The sequence below is a fragment of the Leucoraja erinacea genome, chromosome 11 (assembly GCF_028641065.1).
Source record: "Leucoraja erinacea ecotype New England chromosome 11, Leri_hhj_1, whole genome shotgun sequence".
Lineage (NCBI taxonomy): Eukaryota > Metazoa > Chordata > Chondrichthyes > Rajiformes > Rajidae > Leucoraja > Leucoraja erinaceus.
The window spans coordinates 38,806,314-38,818,235 of record NC_073387.1 but is presented as its reverse complement, the minus strand read 5'-3'; the positions used below and the strand labels follow the sequence as shown (position 1 = coordinate 38,818,235).

General features: G+C 41.2%; 1 protein-coding gene across 2 annotated transcripts in view; it reads right to left on the bottom strand.

Annotated features, from left to right (window-relative positions):
• Positions 1 to 423: 423 nt before the first annotated feature.
• LOC129701706 (tetraspanin-17) overlaps positions 424 to 11,922 on the bottom strand; it is a 61,877-nt gene continuing 50,378 nt past the window's right edge. Inside the window, exons 7-8 of one of the 2 annotated variants that reach the window (XM_055643074.1) lie at positions 3,750 to 3,866; positions 424 to 3,281 (exon numbers count right to left, since the gene is read on the bottom strand). In XM_055643074.1, the coding sequence (XP_055499049.1) occupies positions 3,216 to 3,281; positions 3,750 to 3,866 (183 nt within the window). In that variant the 3' untranslated portion in view covers positions 424 to 3,215. The remainder of the gene's footprint in view (positions 3,282 to 3,749; positions 3,867 to 11,922) is intronic. The other variant, XM_055643075.1, reaches the window with a different exon arrangement.

Genomic DNA, 11,922 nt, shown 5'->3' with positions numbered 1-11,922 from the left:
CAAAATTAATCAAATTTGAAGAGTATACTAATCCGGGCAGGTCAGCTAATAGACCCGAAAATTGTTCAAACATATTTACTGACAAATTATTTTTGACATTTCTTTCTTTGTACCTAGTACATACATAAAGGCACAGATTTATCCGGGATGCCAAAAATCAAAGTTTGCAAATTATTGAACATGTCAATTGTAACAAATTTCATTCCCATCATAAATTTAAGATTACATACAGCACTGTAGAATTACTACCAATTGCTTGACAAATACATGTATTATTGTTTTCCGAAGGGAAGTTACAAAAGGAAATCAAAATTAAACTGACAGTCCTTTCATTTGTATCGTTCAAAAACAGTGTTTTAATCAATCACCATTATGTCCATATTAACCAAACACAAATAGGTTAGTTGCCAGTAAGACACAAAGTAAAGAAAGACACTTTATTGTAATCTTGACGACTCAATGATCACACAAAGAATGTACAATGCATGTTTACAACTATGACTTTCTGAAACTTTAATACTGTGCAAAAACAATATAACAGTTTATTTTTGTAAATCACACTTTGGGATCTAATGAAATCAGACAAACTTTAGAACAATTTATCCAGATAATCCATACAAAATAAGAATGTACAACATAAGGACTGGTTACAGAATTTGTGAGAGAACAGACAAAAATATTGTAGTACAGAGTTATTAAAACTTTCCAAAATGCTTCAAAATGAACCCATCACTTTGAGCAGAATGTTAAATTATTGTACAATTATAATAAACAATGCCCAAAATAAACAAAAATAAAAGATTAATACTGCATTGGATTCCACTGTTTACTGTTTATACGTAATATAAGCGAGTTGGAATTTCAAAAGTACTCTGCTAATTATGAAGTATCCCAAAGCAACATACAAAAGAAAACTACCAATGTACAGTCATGATACGCTGGGTTCATTCACACTACCAATTATCTGGCTCAAGTACTAATTGGAACGTATAACGAAAACAAATGTGTTGAAAAAATGACTGCATATAGCAGTTTGCTGCTTAGATAAGCAACTCCGCAATATTCCAAAGGAACTCTGAGGCAGCTCTACCAAACTGCATTAACACTATTAACATCTCGTCAGATTACATTCTACACTGATTGAGGAAAGTGCAAGTATACAAACTAATCTTGCAAAAGTGTAATGGCGATATTTTGCCACAGAATAGTAAGGAGAATGTTTTTGGTCTGACTTTGTGGTAGCCCAGCACCACAGATTTCTTGTAACATTGCTGTGATGCATATAAAACGGAACATTTCCCATCATTAAAAACCTTTTAAACAGTGGTTGAAAAGTAGAAACATGTAAAATATGACACAATTAAAAGCATTGGCAAAAATTTATTTCCAATTGTAATGCTGAAGAACACTATTCTTGAAAATGTTTAATATAAATTTACATGGCTAATTTTAGAAGTTAGTTGTAACAAGCTTTATTAACCAAATCTTGACTAATAACAGGAAATGTATAGTGGATGCAACAGTGCATTTGTTTAATGTCACATCATTGCAAATGGGCCCTATCAATAACAAATAATGAATAGCACAAAGTAAAATCAAGTATTTTTGAAATATACTTACATTCAGACTAAGTTAATTGGATTTAATTCATTTACTGGACTGCATGACAGCTGAAATGTATATGAGACATGTGCAGGATTTTTTCTTAAACAAATATGATCCAATGGGACCAATCAGGTGAAAGCAAAACAAACACGATAGGCAAATATGACAATCCATGGTCATTCTAAACATGTTGAAGCAACAGCATTAGTGTAACATTATTTTAACTTTCTACACCAGGATTGAGGAAATTCACATACAAATGATTTACACTGTGGAGGCTTGCTTGAATTACTCAATTTGCCAAAAAAAAGCAAATTTCCTGTGTTGGGTTTAAATTTACACTCAAAGTGTTATGTACATAGAGCCAAGGGTCATCTTGAACAAGTGACAAATGTGTCTCACTGATGGTTTGATGGTTAACATTTTTTTAACTTTGACACATAAAGGAGTTAAACGACAGCAAAATAGTCAAAGATACACATTTTCTTCATGCCTCATCAACATCTGCCTGTACCATCTTCCCACCCCCGAGTGTTTTTAAACAGATTTTACTTTCCAGCAATTACTCAGGAGAAATTGAAGAATTAGTCAAGTTCTGGTTTTAGCTTAATCAAATTCTGACCTATATACCAAAACTGAAAACTTGTAGGGATAGCAGGAACAAACGTTCCTGCAATTTAAAGGTCAGTTGTTAAAAGTAGCAGCAGACCAAAAGGCATTTGAGTAGTCTTGGGAGACTAACGCAACAGTGTAGCGTTTGATACCATGCTAAATAATTCACGGTAAATTTCCTGAGTAGACCAGTTTGCACCACCAATTTAAATGACATTTTAGTGCAAACAACGTGTTAATGTTATTTAAAGAAATAAAGTAACACTTACATAATTACCACATAAATCTATTTTAAAAAGCACCTGACGCTGTTGACTTTCTCAGTCTTTCCTAATATGAAAATTATGTCAGAACTTGAAATAAAAGACATCTGTAATAATCTAAGTTAAAGTTCGAGCATTGCCAGGATCGACCACTTTTTTTTCTATAACAAAGAGGCATAGTTAAAAAATTGTTGCCATTTATGATCACTGCCTGAATTACATATAAACTATCGCCAATATGCATTACATAAATCTAATCCCTTAGATCTGCATAGACTAATTATTCTCGCTTTTCTTTCAAAGGTAACAAAGGATCCAGTTTCTTCAATGTAGGACTGGACTATTTAATAGCCCTAAATCTGGTTACCGGTATCTGCAAGTGGGTCAGCAGTTGTAGCAAATCATTTTTCCTCCCCTTAGAAAACATTTAAACCACACAATCTTTAACAGTACAAACTTAATATATTTATGGTAGTGTTTACACCACTGACAAACAATTTTTCAAAATATTAATTGAAAATTGTTCAAGTTCCCTTTGCAATCATAAAACCTCAAATTCAGCAAGCTCTCTGGTATTGTAAAAGTCCAACTTGCTTAATAGTAGTTTATATCCACAGGTCTCATAGCATTAAGAGATTAACCAATACTCTACAGATGACATTCATCCAATGTGCTTTTTACAGATGTGCTTCCAACAGTTCTGTCAAACTCGGCTAATTAACCTTCAATGAAATATCACCAATTGGCTTTGACAGCTTTAATGTCAGTGACCAGATTCTGTGCCAGGCAAATTCCAAATATCTGAAACAGAAACCAAATAAATTCATGAAATTTAAAGGCATTTGTAATTTTATTAAGACAAAGAAACCAACGTACTGTGATGTTTAAGCAAGACTGCGGGCATATCTCAGGAGAGAAGGAATAGGTGACGTTTTGGGTCAAGACTCTTCTTCAGACTCCGAAGAATTGCAATTAGTGATCAGAGTCTGAAGTCTCGACCCAAAAAATCACCCATTCCATCTCTCCAGAAATGCTGCTTTCCGCACATTTTGTGACTATCTTCGGTGTAAATCAGCATTTGCAGTTCCTTCCAACACATACTATGATATGCAAACATATCCTGATTCATACACAGCAAGACTGATAAACAATGCTGAAAACATCCTCACCCTGTCAAAATTAGCTGTCCCTCTCCTGCAATACCTCATAACCAGTTCTGTTTTACATTTATTTTTCTTGGTTTTGGTATTTTCTCGATAAATTGCTTACCTGCAATAAAGCAATAGCGATGAAGATTCCAGCTACCACAATCAAGTTTTCCTGCAACCATTTTTCAAACTGCCCAACACATCCTTTGGTATAAATATAATCTTGTTGATCTATTTCCTAAAACAATAAAGACTTTTACAATACACCACAAGGTCAACTGCCATTCGGTAATAGTCCAGTTGCTAGGTAATTAGAATAGGATTAAAGAGAATTGCTTAATGGATACATTTTGCTTAATTTTTAACAGTTAACCTGCGGGCATAGAAAATACTGTAAAACAGTGGATTATTTTCAACAAAATCCACTCCCAAATATAACGATCATCATCTAATAAATCTTTAGACTACTGACTACACTGGTCATTTCATACCATGGCAACAGTACGAAAAAGTGTGATGTTCTGTATAAAAACCTCAAAGCGCTAACATTTTAGATATTTTATTAATCAAAAATTTGCAAATTTTGCAATTAACATTTTTGTTTTATACATTCCATGTCTGCTGTATCTGGGTTTTGTAAATTTCCTGCTGGAGATCCTCACAGCATACTCCCACAATGAAGTTGAACAGAGTGGGATGGAAAGAAAAAAGCCAGGAACCAATACAGACCAGACTTTCATGTTATCTTTAGGAGTTTCCAGTACCTTAGATTACATTGTATTTTCCCCATTGTGAATTGTTGATGTAACTTAAAAACACGATTGAAGAATATATTTGTGGACTGTAACTTAGCAAATGCACACCGGGATCACATCTAATGCTGATGAATAAGCCATTTTTTTCCAGAAAGTAATTATTCATTGGTTTTTCTCTAAATTTATAGTATTTCAATGTCCTGGTATTTTCTCTCGTGACAGTAGGCAAAATATATTAAATTATAGTAAACAATGTTGACTCGGAAGCATGTCTACTATTCACCTTGTAAAATGAGGATAAAAAATACGATGTCAATAGAGGAATTTCTTCCTTAACATTGCTCAATATTGATAAGCAAGATAAATCAATTGAAGAAATGTTGCTGAGAATTTGACACATTTTTGAACAAGGCAGGAAACTGCAGAGTCAAGATCAATTCAAATAAAGGAGTGATTGGATCACTGACAAAGTAGGTAATAGATTCAAGGATGAACCATGATATAATTTTAGCACATTAGAAACATAGAAAATAGGTGTAAGAGTAGGTCATTCCGCCCTTCAACCCAGCACCGACATTCAATATGATCAGAGCTGATCATCCAAAATCAATACCCCGTTCCTGCTTTTACCCCATATCCCTTGATTCCGTTAGCCCTAAGAGCTAAATCTCTCTTGAAAACATCCAGTGAATTGGCCTCCACTGCCTTCTGTGGAAGAGAATTCCACATATTCACAACTCTCTTGATGAAAAAAAATGTCCTCATCTTAACCTAAATGGCCTACCCCTTATCCTTAAAATGTGACCCCTGGTTCTGGACTCCCCCAACATGGGGAACATCCTCCCTGCATCTAGCCTGTCCAATCGCTAAGAATTTTCTACTCTTCTATAAACTGCTCTCATCCTTCGAAATTCCAGTGAATACAAGCCCAGTCGACCCATTATTTCATCATATGTCAGTTCCGCCATCCTGGGAATTAACCTGGTGAACCTACGCTGCACTCCCTCAATAGCAAGAATGTCTTTCCTCAAATTAGGAGACCAAAACTGCAACAGTGTGTGGTCTCACCAGGGCCCTGTACAACTGCAGTAGGACCTCCTTGCTCCTAAACTCAAATCCTCTCGTAATGAAGGCCACATGCCATTAGCTTTCTTCATTTCCTGCTGTATCTGCATGCTTATTTTCAGTGACTGATGTACAAGCATACCCAGGTATCGTTGCACCGCCAGCTTTTCCTAATCTGACACCATTCAGATAATAATCTGCCTTCCTGTTCTTGCCACCAAAGTGGATAACCTCAATTTATCCACCTTATACTGCATCTGCCATTCATCTGCCCACTCACCCAACCTATCCAAGTCACCCTGCAGCCTCATAGCATCCTCCTCGCAGCTCACTCTGCCAGCCAGCTTTGTGTCATCCGCAAACTTAGAGATGTTACATTAAATTCCCTTGTCTAAATCGTTAATATATATTGTATGCCTAATATTAGGAATGCCTAATCCGGGAGAGAAGGCAACTCAAGAAGCAGTGAAGGAAGGTTTCTGATAGTGAGAAGGAGGGCATCAACATTCTCCAGGGAAACATCAAAAGCCGTTTAACAACCCTGAGACGAGCAGAGTACCAGCGGAAATCACGAAAAAAGAGAGAATGAACGAGATCACGCTTCTTCAAGGACCCCTATTAAGTTCATAAAATCACTTTTCATCAAAGGGAGGAAACCTGAAAACATCAAGGCAGGAGCTGGACGAGCATCTGGAAAGAATGCTTGCGGATGACAAGAGACTCCAGAAAACAGCTATTCCATCGGACATTCCACCAATTGAACAACCAGAGCACTAGATGGACATTAGTCCTCCAAAGTGGAGGGAGGTGGAACAAACGGTAAAGCGGGCAAGAGCATCTTCAGCCCCAGGGCCAAATGGGGTTCCTTATCGACTCTACACGGGTGCTCCTGATGTTCTTCGCTTCCTGTGGAGGCTAATGAGAGTGGCTTGGGAGAAGAGAGTCATACCCAAAGCATGGCGTGGAGTGGGAGGAATCCTGATTCCGAAAGAGAAGGAATCCACAGATATCAGCCAATTCCGCCCTATAAGTCTCCTCAATGTAGAGGGTAAGATCTTCTTCAGCATCATAGCTCAGAGGATTACCAGCTATTTAGAGAGAAACAACCTTGTGGATACAACAGTCCAAAAAGCAGGCATCCCAGGGTTCTCTGGATGTCTCAAACCAAATCCAGACTGCAAAAGAGAGATCTGCATGTCATTTTCCCAACGCGTTCGGAACTGTCCCTCAGTTTCCTCTGGGCATCCTTTGACTTCTTCAGGATACCAGAGACTATCGAAAGCCTTGACAAGGCTTATTTTCAAGCCTTGTCAAGGCTCTGTTTCACCACGCCTGACTTTACGACCACATGGCACTTGGAGATTGGCATTATGGCGGGGTGTACCATCTCCCCATTGATTTTTACAATGGCTAAGGAAATCATCATAAGGGCCTCCAAGTGGATAATGGGGGGGCGAGTGGCTGAAGTCTGGAGTCCGTCTACCACCCATCAGGGCCTACATGGATGACATGACAATCATAACAACAACAGCACCTTGCAACAGGTGCCTTTTAGGGAAGCTTCAAGGGAACATCACTGGGGTCAGAATGAAATTCAAGCCATCCAAATCAAGAAGCGTTTCTATAATCAAAGGCAAACTGACAGATCAAAGGTTCTTCATTGATCGATAACCTATTCCAACTGTGTCAGAGAGGCCAATCAAAAGTCTGGGAAGATGGTATAACTCTAAGCTGAAGGACACCGATTAGGCTAACGGGTTTAGGCAAGAAGTCATCAAAGGTCTGGCGAACGTCGACCAATCCATGCTGCCTGGAAAGCTGAAAACCTGGTGCCTGTAGTTTGGGTTACTACCTCGCCTTATGTGGCCATTAACCATGTATGACATCACCCTCACAAGAGTCGAGAAGATGGAAAGAACAATCAGCTTTATCGTGAGAAAGTGGTTAGGTGTTCCTCGGTGCCTGAGCAGCGTCGGCCTGTACGGTCAGGGGGTACTCTAGCTGCCTCTCTCTAGCCTCACAGAGGAGTTCAGGTGCACTAAAGTCAGACTAGAGATGACTTTGGCAGAATCAAGGGACACTGTCATCCAAGCTGCTGCTCCAACCCTGGCACCAGGATAGAAGTGGACGGCTAAGAATGCGAGACAGCAGGCAAAATCTGCTCTCCACCTAGGTGACATGATAGGACAAATCCAACACGGAAGAAGTGGCTTGGGGCTTGGCGGAAAGCAACCTTGCTGGAACAAGGCATCATCAATGGAACGCCGGAAGTTGGTTGCGGCCGAAGTCCGCCGACAGGAGTCGTCGAGTAGGTGTGCCAAGTCTGTGTCGCAAGCTAAACAGGACCAGTGGATGAGATGGGAGAGTGTGGAAAAGAGGAAGATCAGCTGAAAGGACAAGTGGGAGATGGAGGTGAGCAGGATAAGTTTCCTCATTCAAGCAACCTATGATGTCCTTCCTAGCCCAAAAAATCTCAACCAATGGCTGGGCGAAGATCCATCATGCCCCCTGTGTTCAATACCAGCCACACTTAAGCACATCCTTACAGGGTGTAAAGTAAGCTTCTCCCAAGGACGGTACACCTAGAGACATAATCAAGTTCTCAAATGCCTGGCAGCGACTCTGGAAAGCAGAAGAACAACCAACAATGCCCTGCTGCCCAGAACAACCAACCCAGTTATGCCCATTACCTTTGTTCGGGAGGAGGAACAAAGGCAATGGAAAATTCCACGAAGGACCAGGTTTGGACAGCTGGAGGCAGCCCGGGATTGGCAGATGCTGGTGGATGTGGGCCAACGGCTTACAGTTCCATCAGAGATAGCCATCTCCAACTTGAGGCCTGATCTTGTCCTCGTGTCGAACTCTCAGTACATGGTATATCTTGGGGAGCTCAGTCCCTTGGGAGGACGCTGTGCAGGAAGCCTTCGAAAGAAAGAAACTGCGATATACAGAGTTGCAGCGGAGGCAGAACAGCAGGGCTGGAGAGCTAAGATCTGCCTGGTAGAAGTTGGATGTCGAAGATTCATGGCAATATCAACCGTAAGACTGATGAAGGACCTGCTGATCAGCGGGCAAGCCCTACACCAGGCCATCATTCCGTGTCCCTCGCCATCTTCCAGTCCCGCCTCAAGACCCATCTCTTCACCTCTGCCTATCCTTAGCCCCACGTCCCCCTCCCTTTTCATCTGTGCTTGAATTGCCTCATATTGTGTTTTGAATTGAATTCTGTCTTTAATTTGTGTACTAGTCATGTCTCTACTATTTATTTCATTCCGCATACATGTTTTTCCTCTACTTGCTAATTTTTTGTACGGTGTCCTTGCCCATAGATAAAATTTATTATTATTATTATTATCATAGAAGCATCACGGGTGCCAGAGCGGAGTAGCCAGTGGGTCTGGCTGAAGAGGAAAGACCCCATTTGGTCTCCCAAATATCCAACTAGAAAGATGCAGAGGGGGGTGGTTCTGGGACGCCAGAATGCACCGCTGAGCCTACTGGAGACGTTGTGGGTCCAATCAGCAAAACGTCGATGAAAGTAGGTGCCTACTTGATAACCCCAATGATGTGTCTGCCTAGCCTTTCTCAACACCGGAGGAGCATAGGTGAGTGCATAAGGCTCCCATCACCACCCGGAGTAAGTTGACATTTGGCACTTTGGATTTTTAACATCTAGTCCTGTGTAATTGGAAACATGGAAATAACTGGGGTCCCAGCACTGAGCCTTGCTGTACCCCACTAATCACTGCCTGCCATTCTGAAAAGGACCCGTTAATTCCTACTCTTTGCTTCCTGTCTGCCAATTTCCAGGACAAGGGGTCACAGCTTAAGGATAAGGGGGAAATCCTTTAAAACCGAGATGAGAAGAACTTTTTTCACACAGAGAGTGGTGAATCTCTGGAACTCTCTGCCACAGAGGGTAGTTGAGGCCAGTTCATTGGCTATATTTAAGAGGGAGTTAGATGTGGCCCTTGTGGCTAAGGGGATCAGGGGGTATGGAGAGAAGGCAGGTACGGGATACCGAGTTGGATGATCAGCCATGATCATATTGAATGGCGGTGCAGGCTCCAAGGGCCGAATGGCCTACTCCTGCACCTAATTTATATGTTTCTATGTTTCTAACCATGTCAATACACTACCCCCAATGCTATGTGCTCCAATTTGCACACTAATCTCTTGTGTGGGATCTTGTCATTGCTGTTGTGATTTCATTTGTCTTAGGCTTGACTGTATTGTATGTGATTCATATTTATGTCTAAAATCATTTGATATACAGGTGCACAACCTTTTATCCGAAAGCCTTGGGACCAGACACTTGTCGGATTTCGGACATTTTCGGATTTCCGAATGGAAGATTTTTAGCGTAGATTAGGTAGGTAGCGCGGGCGGCTTGAAAAGTCTGGAGCGACTGCCTCCTCCCCGGAGACCGGGGAATCATTGTAAATCATTACATAAATGTTAGTCAGTTAGTTTGGAGGGATTTTATGTGGTGGTGGGTGAAGGGGTAAACTTTAATTCTTAGTCCCCTACCTGGTCGGCGACTCCCAACATCGCGGAGCTGGGGGCTCCGTCCGGCTGCGGGCGGCGCCGGTTGTAGCTCCGACCCCGGCAACTCGACCCCTGGCTGTGAGGCGCTCCAAATCCAGCGCCGCCCGCAGCCCCCAGCTCCGCGAACGTTGGGAGAAGGCGGCCTCAGCGCCCTGGAGCTTACCGCACAGCGACCCGGTAAGGCATTGCCCGCTTCCCGCTGGTATCCCAGCGCTGCGACGCCGCCGACTCCCAACATTTGCGGAGCCTCGCAGCCAGGGGTAGAGTTGCCGGGGTCGGAGCTACAACCGGCGCCGCCCGCAGCCCCAGCTGGGAGTTGGCGACCACAGCGCGGCGGAGCTTACTGCACGGCGACCCGGTAAGGCATTGACCGCTCCCCGCCTCTCCGACCAGGTAGGGGACTAAGAATTAAAGTTTACCCCTTCAACCCCCCCCTTCACATAAAAGTCCTCCAAACTAACTGACTAACATTTAAGCAATGATTTACAGATGTTTAAGTGTCTCCCCGGTGTCCGGGGAGGAGGCAGCCGCTACAGTAGTACAGACCTGGGTTGACCGTGGGTCGTTTCGGGTCAAGTTTGGCGCCAAACGCGAGCTTTGGTGTGCAGACGACATCCTGGAAAAAATGGCCGGTTTTCGGAGTTTTTCGGTTTCCGGAACACCGGATAAAAGGTTGTGCACCTGTACCAATATTGTACACAAATCTGTGTTTCTGGCAGCCTTGCATTTTATTTTATTTCAAATTGCTACTGCATATTTAGTATATTTATTTTACTGCAATCAATTTCACTGCTATTGTTATTGGAAGAAACATAGTATGTTTGCTCAATGGTAAAAAAATAATTCATACAATTGATAGAGATCCAAATGTGTAGCATCTGGAAACATCTGGAATTATTAAAACAGGTTTTCAAGAAGGGTCTTATCTGACTCCGGGCATTTGTCCAGTAAAGGAAAGAAAAATCAATTTCATAGAGCTGCACAAGACGAGACCTAGGATAATAATAGTCATTGGCTCGGTTTAACATCTAACGTGAAAGGCAATCACTTGACAGTGCTGGACTACTCAGTGCTGCGGGAGAGCATTAGCCTAGAATTTAGTGGTCAACTGATGTATTCAAGAGAATCAGATATAGCTCTTAGGGCTAATGGAATCAAGGAATATGGGGAAAATGCAGGAACAGGGTACTGATTCTGGATGATCAGCTATGATCTAATGGAATGGCAGTGCTGGCTCTAAGGGCCGAATGGCCTACTCCTGCACCTACTTTCAATGTTTCTATGCTTCTAACTCGTTGGCTTACGATTCCACTCAAACGTCTTACTGAAATGCAAGAGACATTGCTGACATAAGTTCATTCTTTTAAAATGTCATTCCATATTGGAATGATGATGCAGAGTATCATTAATTTCATCTGAAGTCTTGCACTGAGGCAGAAACCATGTTTTGGATCATAGTAATTTGGAGCACCTCTTCTGCAGCTATGCATGCAATTCCAGGGATTTATCAAAATTTCCAGTCTATACACCCCAACAATAATTCAATCTAATTTCTACATGTATGCGTGATGAAATAATGCTAAGTACTCAACAATAGACCAGTGATATCAGTCATAACTGTCATGTGATAGCCCAGCCAGAAAATGACTACAGGTTTCAGATTAAAAGCAATGTGATATATTTTTTGAAACTATAATCTGACCTCTGCCTAATGATAGTAGATGAGCGAATTAAAGATTGTTAATTTATCTGTTTGTATACAAGGAAAACAAAAAGAGCATCTCCACAATTCAGGATTTAAAGTCAATTTTTTAAACAATTATTTTACGAATAAAGTACAACAAAACATTCCATTGAATGGTAATACGGTAAACCTTATATTTAGCCCACTACATTATAATCCCTTTATATTATTAGAAAGCTAGA